At 42.4% G+C, this 14,802-nt stretch overlaps 1 protein-coding gene across 4 annotated transcripts in view; it reads right to left on the minus strand.

Annotated features, from left to right (window-relative positions):
* Nucleotides 1–14,802, minus strand: part of ADGRB3 (adhesion G protein-coupled receptor B3) — an 811,989-nt gene that overhangs the window by 288,553 nt on the left and 508,634 nt on the right. For all 4 annotated transcript variants that reach the window (XM_083177264.1, XM_083177265.1, XM_083177263.1 and 1 more), the window contains one exon: nucleotides 12,911–12,986. In XM_083177264.1, coding sequence (XP_083033390.1) covers nucleotides 12,911–12,986 — 76 coding nt within the window. The remainder of the gene's footprint in view (nucleotides 1–12,910; nucleotides 12,987–14,802) is intronic.

Consider the following 14,802-nt stretch of genomic DNA (forward strand, 5'->3'; position numbering starts at 1 on the left):
GACCAGAAATGTGTTTTTATCTATTTTCTACACATATCAACCTGGCGTCCACCACCCTGGGGCGCTAGGGACAGCACCAGATTTCAGCCCTGGACAGAGGACCTCCCTTTAATGGGGGGTTCTGACTCCCCCCACGGACCCCATCCAGGGCTGTCAAGCCACGGTGCTCATGGTACAGCTGGGGACCTTTTATACAAAGTGTCCCCCAGCTGTGGCATGACACCACTGGCTGTTGGAGCCCGATGCTGGTTCCAAAATATAAGGGACCCCCAGTTTTTTGTCCCCGTATTTTTGGAATCAGGACTGGCTCAATGAGTCTGTGGCTGGTTTGGCTCATGAGGGGGACGCTTTAATCAGAGGCAGCACTGTGAGATCTCCTACAGTCCTACAGAGTAAGCAGTTACCCATTGACCAAGTTTATACTGCCTTTACTCTGTGTTTTGACAGTGTAATATTCTCCCATGCAGTTTGCAACCAGTAATTACAAGTGCAAGAGGGCCCCCCTGTCTAAAGTGCCCCGGGCCCCCTGAAGGCTTAATCTGGCACTGCCCCTAAGCCAAAAGTTTCTTATTGAAAAATGTAGGAAAAAATATTAAATTAAGTAAATTGTGTTTCTATGTCAACCTTAGGTTCAGTTATGCGGTGAAGAACAAAAGTCACTCCAATTTTTCCACATATTTTATGATGGGAAGTCACAAGCACGAGTTTTGCCTATTATATTGACCAATTTAAATTTGAATTACTCCTGGACCACCAACCCGAGGCATCCCTGCAAGTGTCTCGTGGCACCCCAGGGTGCCACGTCAAACAGTTTGGAAACCACTGCACTATACCTTCTGTAACTGTCTATTGCATTTACAGAATTGCTTATCTATATTTGGTTTTATTAGACAAATATTATTGAAAACCATACAATAACAGATAATCACACAGATGCAGTAACATCATAATCCTTATTTTGGAAAAGAAAAGACAGAGGTGGTTAAAGAGAGGAAGGGTCCATGTGCAGGCTATGATTGGGCCCCCTCCTCTCTGGTACTGTTGTAGACTCTGGAAGTACGACAGATTCTGGTGTGCATGCGCAGGTTCCTGGGGACATCTCTTTTATGCATGCACAAATCACTGGAAATTAGATACTGCAGTCATTTTCCCATTGATATTTACAGCTCTGCAGTCAGTCCTGGATGGACGGAGTAGTGAGTATACAGTAATTACATGGGTGTAGGGTGTGTGGTGTGTGAGCCCCCTACAGCGCACATCTTAAACCATTTTTAGATACTCCAGTGGAATATGTGTAGCTTTGGAGATGTAGTTGGATGCCATTACAGTATGAATAGTGTGGGATCTTAGGGAGAAAGAATACTGAATGTGTGCAGTTTGTCATCCATAGACAGATCTGCCAATGGGGACCCTTTGATTTGATGATTGGTAGAAAATCATGTAAGGTCCTCTGAATCATAAACCAGACTGGAAACATTTGAAGGGATTCTCTGTTTTATTTTCTCATTACTGAATCATAATGTCAGACTTACAGTTAGCTATGTGAAAACTTATTTCGGTACTTGTTTCCTAGAACGGCCACACCGATGTTGATTGGGTCGGTCGCATCGCATCGATCGCATGCGACCAAATCGCATGTGATGGGACCGACGCGATGGTCCCGATTTTTACATTGATTGAAATGTGAATAGGGTCCCTGAGACCCTATTTTACATTGGATTCAATGTAAAAGTCTCCCCAGACCCCAATTTTAACCCCCTCAACGGCACCCCATGACTGACGCCAACCTGAAGCGTGGCGAGCGTAGCGGTACGCGTCCTCCGACCTCTTCATACCCCTACTATCCACGTTGGCGTGGAGTTGAGAATATAAAGTGTGGCGAGCGCAGCGAGCCACCGAGCCCGAAGCGTGGTGAGCGCAGCGAGCCCCGCGAGGGGATGCGTATAACTTCACAGGTATACGCGGCCCTTCGCGGTGCTCGCTGCGCTCGCCACTCTTCGGGCTCGGTGGCTCGCTACGCTCGCCACACTTTATATTCTCAACTCCACGCCGATGTGGATAGTAGGGGTATGAAGAGGTCGGAGGACGCGTACCGCCACCCCTCACGGGCTCGCTACGCTCGCCACGCTTCGGGTTGGCATCAATCGTGGGGTGACGTTCACAATGGGGGGGCATATACAATGAGAAATGGGCCATATTGGCCCATTTCCAATTTTGTTCCTGATAACAATGTTAAAAATATTTTAACATTGAACCCTATGGCAAAATCGGGTGCCTCGCGTCGGTCGCGTCGCGTGCCATGTTAATGCACCCGACCGACGCGATGGACCCGATTTTGCCTTTGCCGGCAAAATGGACCTGATTTCAAAGGAAATCGGGTCCATCGGGGGTAATCGTGTACCTTAAGTTAAGGTACACGATTACCCCCAATGGTGGCCGTTCTAGGAAACAAGTACCCTTATTTCTGAGATAACCTTTAACTTGGAACTTTAAGGATTATCTATAACCTGGGCTGATAGCAAATTTTTCTGAAGTCTGACCAACAACAACCATTCCCAGTGCCCTGAGATTCCTCAGTTGCTATAATTGGAAAACAAATTGCCTTGTGGAGAATCGAGATGTAAAAGTTCATTCCAACAAAAAATCTCCTAAAATTAAAAGGGCTCCCAGGCAAAAATGTCTGGTCAAGTAATGGAGCATTGGGGTTATCAGGGACCTATTTGCTACCTGAAGTAATTTGTTTGCCTGCATGTGATATTCCAACCAGACCTCCAGCTGATCGCCATTACTGCCCAGCATAAACAAGCGTACTCTCTGTAGTGACGAAAAAAGAATGGTATAACTCATCCCATATTCTATTCTATTAGTTATAGTTCTGCTGTATATGTTCTGATTATAATTATATGCTACATATTGAGTTTTCTTATTCATGTTTTAGAATATATGTTATAAATAGTTATATTTTATAATTTAATAGTTTCTACTTTCTATATATGTTACCTTTACATATAAAGGCTTACACTAAAGGCTTTACACTAAAGGCTTCTCACTCCAGAAAAGAGCAGCCATGATGGGGACATGGAGGAGTGGGTCTGGACCCTGGGGCATAGAAATACATTTGCATTATCATTGTTCTGTCCCCTACTTTACAAGGCCCACATTGCCGGCATTGTAAAGTGGGGTGCAGGGCTACAATGATACACTTTAGCAGAAATCACATCATCACTCTGCGCACTTCCACCATCTGAGCGGATGAAGGGTTAGGGACTGGATGGAAGTTGCGAGTGGGGGAGCGGGATGCCGGATATTTATCCACAAATCAAAAAAAGCCTGAGTTTGGCTGGCGTACTGCACCTCCCATGAAATCGAACTGTACTACATCCTGTCACGGGCTTAACTGCTACAAGTGTTACCAATAACTAAAAATGTCTGTAAATGGTATAAATAATAATGTAGAAACAAAAATACCTAAATATCACACAAGTTTATCTGTTTTTAGCATTTTTTATGAAATCCAGATACAAAACCAAAACTTAAATACAGAAAGCAAAACCAAATAAAAAAATGGGTTTTGGAGCGAAAATTAAAGCACCATACACTTTAGAAGAGACAGTAAAAGATATCACCCTGAAGGGAATGGGGCAGATGTATTAAGCCTGGAGAAACTGTTGGTAAAGTGGAGATAAAGTGAAAGGAGATAATGCACCAGCCAATTGGCTGTGTTTGAAAATGACAAATCTGCATCCGCCCGGCCGCACCGCACCTGTAAGTAAATATGCGGGCAGCCGGGGCGGGTTTTTGCATTAGGGAAGCCAATCCCGGGATTGGGCATTTTTCAATCCCAAATTCCGGGATTGAAAAAATGCCCCGGGATTGGCATCCCTAATAGCTACACATCAATTCACAGCCATGCAAATTTTTCCAATATCCATTGTAACAGGTCACCATCAAATGATATCTACACTGGCCACAACTCATAGCAGACGCCGCGTAGCTCTGGACTTATTCAGTGGTGCAATGTATAAAGGCATATCCGGCCTGTTGCGGACATCACACAACCCAAAAAGGCATGCCTAGCATTTTCCGGGACACTTCCATTGTTTTCCTAGGCAAGCCTGCGTTTTTTAGCACTGCCACTAAATGCCTGGTTTGCATCCAAACACACCTACTTCCTGTCAATCACCTTGTAAGCAGCATGCATACAGAAAAGTCGCAGGACATAATTGCTGGATGGCTTCGCACATGCATACTAGGGGTAATGCACAGTGCGAATAAGCAGTTGTGCGATCAAGGAGCTGATTCAGAAGCATTTGTTAGGGTCCGGATTTGGCCCCATTTCCAGTGTTGGGTGCCTGCGCATGCGCAAACCCCCTGTGCGAATGCCTTTGGTGAGTATCAAACTTGCCAAGGTGTTCACACTGTGAGGGGAGGAAAGGCGGCTGGAGCAGGGGAAAGCTCAGCGTTTTATGGGCGACCTGTGAACGCACGCATGATGATGCCTGCTCGGGGCGGGCAGCTGATGTCACAAGTTCAGATGGACTCAACTGCGAATGGGAAAAAAAATCAGCCACCATTGAATGATTTTTCACCCGTTTGGCCGCACGCGATGGGATGTGTTAGCATACACATACCTTAGCATGCAAATCCGGGAATGTATGGGGCTGGCGGCATTCTCCTGTTTGCTAGGCTGTGAACATACGCAGCCTAGTAAACAGGTCTGAATCAGGCCCCAGGTCTCAATCAGCCAAATTTTTATTAGATTTTCATTACACAAATGCAGTATGCTGCAAAGGGTTGTTTGATGGTATTGTGCCCAATACTCTTTGGGGGTTATTCTGGGTCACTCGCAAAGGAACAATCATTCTCTAATGGACAAAACCATATGCACTGCAGGTGGGAAAGATCTAACATGTTTGATTGTTTCTGTGCAGGGTAAATACTGTCTGGTTTATTTTTACACTGCAATATAGATATCAGTTTGAAGTACGCATCCCACCCAAATGTAACTCTCTCTGCACATGTTACATCCGCCCCACCTGCATTGCATATGGTTTTGTCCATTAAATGATTGTGCCTTTGCGAGTGAACCAGAATATTCCCCTTTGTCCAGTATGTAGGGTAAAATTATATGAAGAAACATGGTATGTTTATGAGATATCAAGCTACAGGACAGTAATGCTGTACCTTCTGGGCATTTCACTAAATAAGCCTAAATGATCCTTCTGTGCAATATTTTTTTCGATAGTGAAACGAGAAAATGTTTAGCCTGACCAGCAGGAGAAATAACAAGGCAGGAAATTAAACTACTGATTGTTGGGAAGGGAATTGTTAAAGGTTTGAGATAATAATGACAAATTAAATTGTTTAGTATGAAAGGTTTGAACAATTTTGGAAGCAAGCAATTACATGTCAGAAAAGGACCTTTTATTTTTAGAAAGGAATCTGCAGAATAAATATTTTCCTTTGATTTTATGGAAAATACTGTCATTTACTTGTGCATTGGTTTTCATAAATTATGGATATCTCTAAGGGCCAAATGTATCAAGCTTCAAAAAGTGATAAAGTGGAGAGTGATAAACAACCAGCCAATCAGCTCCTACCTATCATTTTTCAAACCTAGCCTGTAACATGACAGTTTAGAACAGATTGGCTGGCTGTTTATCACTCTCCATTTTATACATTTTTGAAGCTTGATACATTCTGGTCCTAATAGTGTAAATTCAAAATTGGCCAAAAAGTGGGGGTTATTCAAACCTGAATGCTGCCGTGCTATTTGTTGAGCCCTGTGATCAGGTAGCCACTGCCCAGACAGTCTGCGAATGGCTTGCACAAATATCGCCAATTGTCATACAGTGGCAATTCCATAATCAACTCCCTGACCATCTAATGATTTTTCCAGTCTGTGCGTAACTCTGACCCTTTCACAAGTCTGCGATAGAAACAGGATGACCGAGGCCGGAGCTGACGTCACACACCCTCCCTGAAAACGCTTGGGAACATCTGTTTTTCCAGACACTCCCAAAAAATGACAAGTTACTGTACCAACCACAAACACCGGCTTCCTGTCAGTCAAGTTTTGAGGTGGTTGCGAATAAAAAACCTCTGATTTATGTCCCTTTTTGGCCTCACCCTATGGTCTGTACACATACACAGTCCTTCCATAATAGATCGCCACGAGCAGCAATCAGCTCTGATTATCCTCCAGTATACAGTATAAATAATTTCATCATTGTATTGTTTAAATGAGTTCAACTGGCTAAGCACTTATAGAATTCCTGAGAGGTGTTGTACAGTACGATGCACTGCAAAAAAAATCCACAGCAAATATTCAATTCCATATGGTACAGTATGTCTATATTTAGCTATACATTACTGTATTTTACTTCTTGGGGTTAACTTTATTATTTAAAATACAAGCACAGCTTGTGGAGACTGGAATACAGTAAGCCATGTATTTTCAGTCTCCATTCTGCCACTTAGTGGATGCAGAGAAGACTATGAATGAAAATGCTTTTAGTAATTGCAGATAATCTATAGTGTGGAGAATGCACTTACGCTACACAGAAGATGTAGGTTTCTTTCTAGCATTGTATGCTCTTTTGCAAAGTAAACGAATGTATATAGAAAAAATATGTTTTAGTGTATGTAGTAACACAATTGTATAGGCCCTGTCAGTGATGGGTGCCTGGTAATGCTAGTTAATGTATCACATAGACCTCTGCTATTCTAAACAAGTGCAAATGCAGAAGCAAGTGCATGAGCTGTGATCACCTGTTTGGGTTCTCACCTACATTAATTCATGACTTTCATCCATGTTAATTGATGAGCAAGATTTCTGGGAGCTATAATATTTAAATGGAGGTGCCTTGGGAAAAACCATTACAGTGACTCCACTAAGCCCCTTATTCTGGATGAATCCCAAGGATGCGAGTCCACCAGGATCCGCCTGCAAATGGCAGACAGCCCGTCCCCCATTTGTACGACGTGCATGTTAGCATAGCATCCATTCCCAGGCCAGGGGGAAACTCTCACATCTTTTGATGATCGCCGACCATCGAATAATATGGTGCGTGCACACATATATAAAGTGACTCTCAGATCACTTATATATGCACGCACATTTGGGAGGAACTGGGTGGGTAACTGACATCCGGTGATGTCCTCACTTGGCGATTTCCATGGAAACACCCAATGTTTTCATGAGAATGCCCATGAAACGCTGGGCATTCCCATCGGCGAGTACCCCAGCCCACCGATCCACGCCCACACCCCACCTGACCACCGCCTGCAATGAACAATCTGTTTGCCATGGACGCACGCATTTGGCACATGCACATATGCAGAATTGTGCATTTAGAAAACATCGAGCTTGCATGAGAATTTGCATGCGAGCGAACGGACCTGAAAAAGGTCCTAAGAGTAGACAGCAGGCAAATTAAGGAGTAAGCAATTATAATTTAGAACCAATCTACATTATGTGCAACCCCGCAATAACATTATGAATTACGTATTGTAAATTTGCAGTTTGAATGTGTACTATCTACTTATTTATAGTTGAGAGAACAAGAGGGTAATACCATACCTCCCAACTTCTGTGTTGGGGAAATAGGGACACTTGCGCCCGAAAAGGGGACGGGGCGTATGTAAATGAGGGCGTGGCTTATGCTAATTAGCCACAGCCTCATTTTCATACGAGAATAGACGCTGTGCGCATGCGCACAGCATCTATTCTATTAGATTGCGGGGTCTCCCAACTGCCACCCCCCGCAGCGGGACAATGCCTGCCGGGGGTGGGACAGCGGGACAGGACCCGAAAATCGTGACTGTCCGGCTGTAATCGTGACAGTTGGGAGGTATGGTAATACTATTATAGGTACTTGTGTAGAATCACGGCTCCCACGATGGGCATCGTATACGGAAAAATTGCATCGCATCGCATGCGATCGCATGAGATCGCATGCGATCTGATGCAATGTCATTTTTCACTGAAATTATGGACATGAGTTGAAATCATGTAAAATGCACCCCAAATGTCATTTTTCGCACTGTACCACCCCCACTATCAACGCCAACCCGAAGCGTGGCGAGCGCAGCGAGCCCGCGAGGGGCGGCGGTACGCCTCCTACGACCTTTTCATACCCCCACTGTCCACGTCGCCGTTGAGTTGAGAATAGAAAGTGTGGCGAGCGCAGCGAGCCACCGAGCCCGAAGCATGGCGAGCGCAGCGAGCCCCACGGATACCTGTGAAGCCCGTGAGGGGACACGGATACCTGTGAAGGTATTCGCGTCCGCTCGCCACGCTTCAGGCTCGGTGGCTTGCTGTGCTCGCCACACTTTCTATTCTCAACTCAACGCCGACGTGGATAGTGGGGGTATGAAAAGGTCGTAGGAGGCGTACCGCCGACGCTCGCCACGCTTCGGTTGGCATTCATAGTGGGGGTGCATTTTACATGATTTCAACTCATGTCCATAATTTCAGTGAAAAATGACATCGCATCGCATCAGATCGCATGCGATCTCATGCAATCGCATGCTATGCAATAGCATGCGATCGCATGCGATTTTTAACAAAAATGCATAAAAACACTGTAAAATCACATCGCATCGCATGCCATTGCATGCCACTACATATGGCATGCGATGGGAGCCGTGATTGTACACAAGTACCCTATTATACTTTACATCCATTTAAGAGTTAATAGATTGTTTGGGGACGTCACTGATTCCTACAGGATATGCAATCCACTTAGAAATTCTGTAATTTACCACAACTAGATAAAACCCTTGTTTGCTCTGGGAATGTGTCATAGGATAGACAGTGTCTAGATGGACAGTCAATAGGTTGACATCAGAAGGCTGACATGAACAAGGTCGACATTGACAAAAGGTCGACACTGGCAAAATGTTGACATAAAAATGGTTGACACTTCAAAAGGTCGACATGCAATTTTCATTTGTTGACAATCTTATTACCCTCATTACCCTGTGCCCAGCAGTGTCTATACTGTGCCTAGAAAACTCACAGTACCTAGACATTCTCAAATACACACATTGTCCAGCACGGCCCACCCGCACACTGCTCCAACATGCACTGCATACTTGCCCACATCCTCCCCAAGATCACCAATATGCCCAGCAGAGCCCACATACACGCTACTCCATCATGCAAATTGTGACCAGCAGTAGCTATGTACACATTGTACGGGATGCGGTCATTTGGTCTACTGCATTATGGTCGACAGTCATTAGGTCGAATCCATTAGGTCGACATGCTAAAAGGTCGACATGACTCTAGGTCGACATGGGAAAAGGTCGACATGATTCTAGTTCGAAAGGTCATTAGTTCGACAGGTCATTAGTTCGACAAGGTCATTAGTTCGACATTGTCTATGTCGACATTCACAAGGTCGACATGGAGTTTTTCACTGTTTTTTGAGCCAACATGTGCCGACAGGTGGTATTTCATGCCCTACCATCCACTAGGGCGTGGTGGGAGAATAAAATAGTGTGCCCGACGCATAGCGAGCGCAGCGAGCGATGCGAGGGGATGCAGTGCACTTTAAACTGTGTCCATGTCGACTGTGTTGACATTCAGGTAAAAAAACAGTGAAAACCCCCATGTCGACCTTGTGAATGTCGACATAGACACACTGCCTTTAGTGCTACAGCATAAGTCTACCCAGTGATACTGCTGCATAAATCCAGTCCAGTGGCACTGCCTTTAAAGTCCAGTGATTCTGTTGCTTAAGTCCAGTCCAGTGATACTGCTGCATAAATCCAATCCAGAAATACTGCTGCATAAGTCAGGTCCAGTGATACTGCTGCATAAATCCAGTCCATTGGCGGTGCCACTCTCTGTGCTGTTTAATTCCATGTGTGCCACCATGTGTGCTGTATCAGGTCAGGGGTGACACCATCTGTGCCAAATAATTCCTGGGTTGAGCAAGGCCTGCCATATAATTCCTTGAGTGAGCAAATCTGCCATATAATTCATGAGGTGCTGCCAAATGTGCTGTATGAGTCCAGGGGTGATGCTAAGTGTGCCGTATCAGTCCAGGGGTGATGCTAAGTGTGCCATATCAATCCACGGGTGATGATAAGTGTGCTGTATCAATCCAGTGGTGATGTTTTGTGCTGTATCAGTCCAGGGGTGATGCCAAGTGTGCCATATCAATCCAGGTGTGATGCTGTATCAGTCCAGTGGTGATGTTAAGTGTGCTGTATCAGTCCAGGGGTGATGCTAAGTGTGCCATATCAATCCAGGGGTGATGTTAAGTGTGCTGTATCAGTCCAAGGGTGATGCTAAGTGTGCCGGATCAGTCCAGGGGGGCTGTTAAGTGTGCCAAATCAGTCCCGGTGTGCTACTAAGTGTGCCATATCAGTCCAGTGTTTATACGACCCACTTGTGTCACTTAGTATAGTCATCCAGGAATGTATAATTCCTTGGGTGAGCAAATCTGCTGTATAATTCATGGGGTGCTGCCAAGTGTGCTGTATCAGTCCAGGGGTGATGCCAAGCGTGTCATATCAATCCACGGGTGATGCTAAGTGTGCTGTATCAATCCAGTGGTGATGTTGTGTGCTGTATCAGTCCAGGGGTGATTCCAAGTGTGCCATATCAATCCAGGGGTGATGCTAAGTGTGCTGTATCAGTCCAGTGGTGATGTTAAGTGTGCTGTATCAGTCCAATTGTGATGTAAAGTGTGCCGGATCAGTCCAGGGGGGCTGTTAAGTGTGCCAAATCAGTCCAGGTGTGCTACTAAGTGTGCCATATCAGTCCAGTGTTTATACGACCCACTTGTGTCACTTAGTATAGTCATCCAGGAATGTATAACTCCTTGGGTGAGCAAATCTGCTGTATATTCATGGGGTGATGCCAAGTGTGCCATATCAATACAGGGGTGACGCTTAGTGTGGTGTATCAGTCCAGTGGTGATGCCAAGTGTGCTGTATCAGTCCAGGGGTGCTGCTAAGTGTGCCATATTACTCCAGGGGGGCTACTAAATGTGCTGTATCAATCCAGTGTTTGTACGACCCACTTGTGTCGCTTAGCATAGTCATCCATCTACCTTGGTCCAACCTTTTGGCCTAAAACATTGTGAAGTGTTCAGGATAGACTGGAAATTACTGGAACTTAATGTTATTGAGGTTAATAATAGCGTAGGAGCAAAAACAAAGCCCCAAATTATGTGATTTATATATATTTTTTTAAAATACAGACCCAAAACACGAAAAGCAAAACGAGCCCAGTGCACACCCCTAATTATAATGTTACATAATATGAACTGGGGCACTGTAATGAGGCACAATTTGAATTAGAGGCACTAAAGTGTGACATGACATGAACTGGGGCCACTGTAATGTGAAATAATGTGAACTGGGGACGCTGTATGTCATAATTTAAATTGGTGGCATTGTTCTGTGTAATGTGTACTGGCAGCCCTACAATGTAATATCAACGCAGCCCTAGGGTAATACCATGGTTCATAAAATAAACTAGGGCACTATAATGGGATATAAAATTAACTGATGTGGAGAGCAGAATTGGGATAGTGGCCCTTCAAAGTATTGGTATGGGGCCCACCAAGCTCTGGCTATGCCCCAGAGTGGGATCACTGGGTGATATAAAAATGATTGAATTATTAAACTCATCCTGTATTAGATAAAGTAATTGGAAGGTCATTTTAGCAAAAAGGGTTGTACTAAACTGGGGGGATTCTGGACTTTGATGTGAATTTCACAATTTGAACGGTGGGCCTCTCCAGAATATGTCCTTCCTTCTTTACTGTACTTGTGCTAAAATCAATTTTACTCTTATGGCAATGACCTGTGTAATTTTGAAAAAGAAAATGCTCCTAATAATTTCTTAAAAACTTTCCTAAAAACTGCAGTTCTAAAAGATTTTGCAAGTATTCTTGTGTTGAGAGCACTATTTCCTCATATATTTGGAATCTCTACATCTGACATCAGGCTGAAGTACTGATTTAAGCCTCACTGTACCATGAATGCTGAGCAATGCTCTCTGCAGAACACTTCCTGAGACCTGTTTAATTGATGCATTTTTAAAACACACATAATTTACACTGTACATACAGTAGATGAACCGATGTGTTCATCTTTTCTCTAGTGTTACACTAGCATGTAAATAAGCAACAATAAATAAAGATTTCTATGCAGGTTTTCTACACCAAGCACAAAAGAAACATATCAGATCTTTTCCATGTGTCAAACAGAGCCTATTGCTTGCACTTTTAACTGTTTACTACAGTATGAGCAGTTTCCCATCTGCTTTAAAATAAAACAAATTAAAAAATAGTTTCACATCATTCCTGCTCCTCAATTATAAATGTGTAGATAATCAAAGTATAGTCGAAATAGGACTAAATAACACCAGTAAATAAAAATTAGTGAGCTATGTGGGTAATTATTTGCTGGATTTGAGTCCAGAAGCACTAAGAGTAAGATAATTAGTCTTACATTTTACCAACAGCCATGTCATTAAAACACATATAATATTGTATCAAAACATATACTGCATAGATTACAATCTTGCTATAAATGGTTACTTTGGGAATATGCATCTGCATTGAAATTACTGTGGTTGCTAGGCACAGTAGAAGAAGAGTCAAATACAGCATGAGCCCCAGCTCGCCACCCAGTGGCCTTACGCAGAACAATCATTTTAAAAGACAAAAGGAAACATTCACTTCTACTTTTCAGATTTAGTATATGTGATGTGTAGAACAAGGGGTTTGCTGAAGAGCAATATTTTCATTGTACAGTGGAATACGACTTCTGAATGTTATTTTTAATCTCGAAGAAACTGATAGTCAGCAGAAAGAAAATCAGGGCAGAAAATTGATCAGATGTATAAATATGATACATGATAATATTTAAAAATAAATCTTACCGTAATGTAGGTAAAAATAATCCTAAATTTTTATAGAATACAGCTCCAAGCACATATACTGTAGATTCATCAAAGTCTGAAAAACCAGAGGACATTGATTTAATGTCACTGTATTTTGTGCATTTTTTAAAATATAATTGGACTAACAATTGCTGAAATTGACAGTACAAAGGATTACAGTATACACAGATGAAGAAAATTCTGATGAGACAAACAGCATGATCAAGCACCAATCACACTGCTCTGTTCATACTGCTCCCCACACTATGTCTACAATGCAATAGAGAGAAAGGGGTTACTGTGGTGCATGCAGGTGAGAATCACTTCAAAGCTTGTTGTTGCACCAGTTTGGAGAAAACTCAGTTACCTATCACACTGGTAATGTCCAATACTGACATCAATGAAGGACAAAGCACACTAGTCGCCAACATGATACGTTTACTGTATTTGATGTTATATACTTTTTTTTTTTAGCATTCTATATATGTTTTAGCACATTTAAATTAATACATTCCAAAATAAGACTAGGTGGTAGAGCTATAGGATTTTAATATGCAGATGGTCAATACTAAAAAAATACAAAATAAAATCATATAATATTCAGTGACAAATCTTCTAGTCTTCAGGACCTGGAACTGTCCCTGGAACTAGAGACAATTGGAAGCTGTACAATATGTATTTCATTTAAAATAACTAAATTATAAAGGACACTATCTTTCCTTGAGGCAGATCAATCTGGAAGTGATAATGTTAAAAACTGCATTTGTTATAGAAAGCCCCATTGTGTAATGCTGTACTGACTATCGGAATCTCAATACAGTCCTTCTTATTATAGTTCTTATTAAATTAAGTTTTAATTATAGTAATGCTTAGAGATAACAATGTATCTTATCTCATGCTTCCATGAGAAAACATTACAGACAGTAAAATGCTAGCTGTACATTTTATTCATTTCACTCAAACCTTTTAAAACTTTATTTTATAACCTATTTCTGGCACTGTACATCAACGCTGATTGGAACTTCATATACACAATAACAGATCCCTTGTGTATATATGACGCATTGAGTAACCAGATGACAATGTATGCATTGTTTGCATATTTTATTTTAATTATACACTTTATGCTTTATTAGACAATGGTAAAAGCACGTTATGTATTCATTCTTCAAATAGAAATGCACAAAATCACTGCAAAACCATCTATGTGTAAGACAATCTGCTTACATGACAAATGGTATATTTTTTGTTTGTTTTAACAATTACTGTAACTAATAAATGGAATGTCATGGCAACGGGCCCAGTTTATTGTTTTGCTCTACAGTGAGAGGTTACTGATAGTGAACCCTGTAAGAAATCATTTATATTCATACCCATTTATATTTGGATATAAGCAAACCATTGAAATCAATAAATCTCTAAAAGGGAATATAAGCTACAATGTATATTCCCTGGTGACATTGAAGCATTGGATGTATTGCTACTTGGGGTATTCCAGAAGCAGTGTGTCCTTTTTGGAGCATCCAATTCTAAAATTATGATAAAAATATATTTAAAAATGGCAACTCGCTTTCGTCTTCTCTTTCACATTTTATTTAATAGAGCAAAGCATCGGAATCATAAGAAAAGACAATAACTTGGCACAGCTGATTGCCTTCTGGCCTAATGACCTAGAGCCAGATGTATCAAGCGTCAAAAAGTGATAAAATGAAGAGTGATAAACAGCCAGCCAATCAGCTGCTAACTGCCGTGTTACAGGCTGGGTTTGAAAAATGACAGGTAGGAGCTGATTGGCTGGTTGTTTATCACTCTCCACTTCATCACTTTTTGAAGCTTGATACATCTGGCCCCTAATCCATTAATGAGTCTGCTATGTTATATGAAGACACAGC

The sequence above is a fragment of the Crinia signifera genome, chromosome 3 (assembly GCF_055691185.1).
Source record: "Crinia signifera chromosome 3, ASM5569118v1, whole genome shotgun sequence".
NCBI classification, from domain to species: domain Eukaryota; kingdom Metazoa; phylum Chordata; class Amphibia; order Anura; family Myobatrachidae; genus Crinia; species Crinia signifera.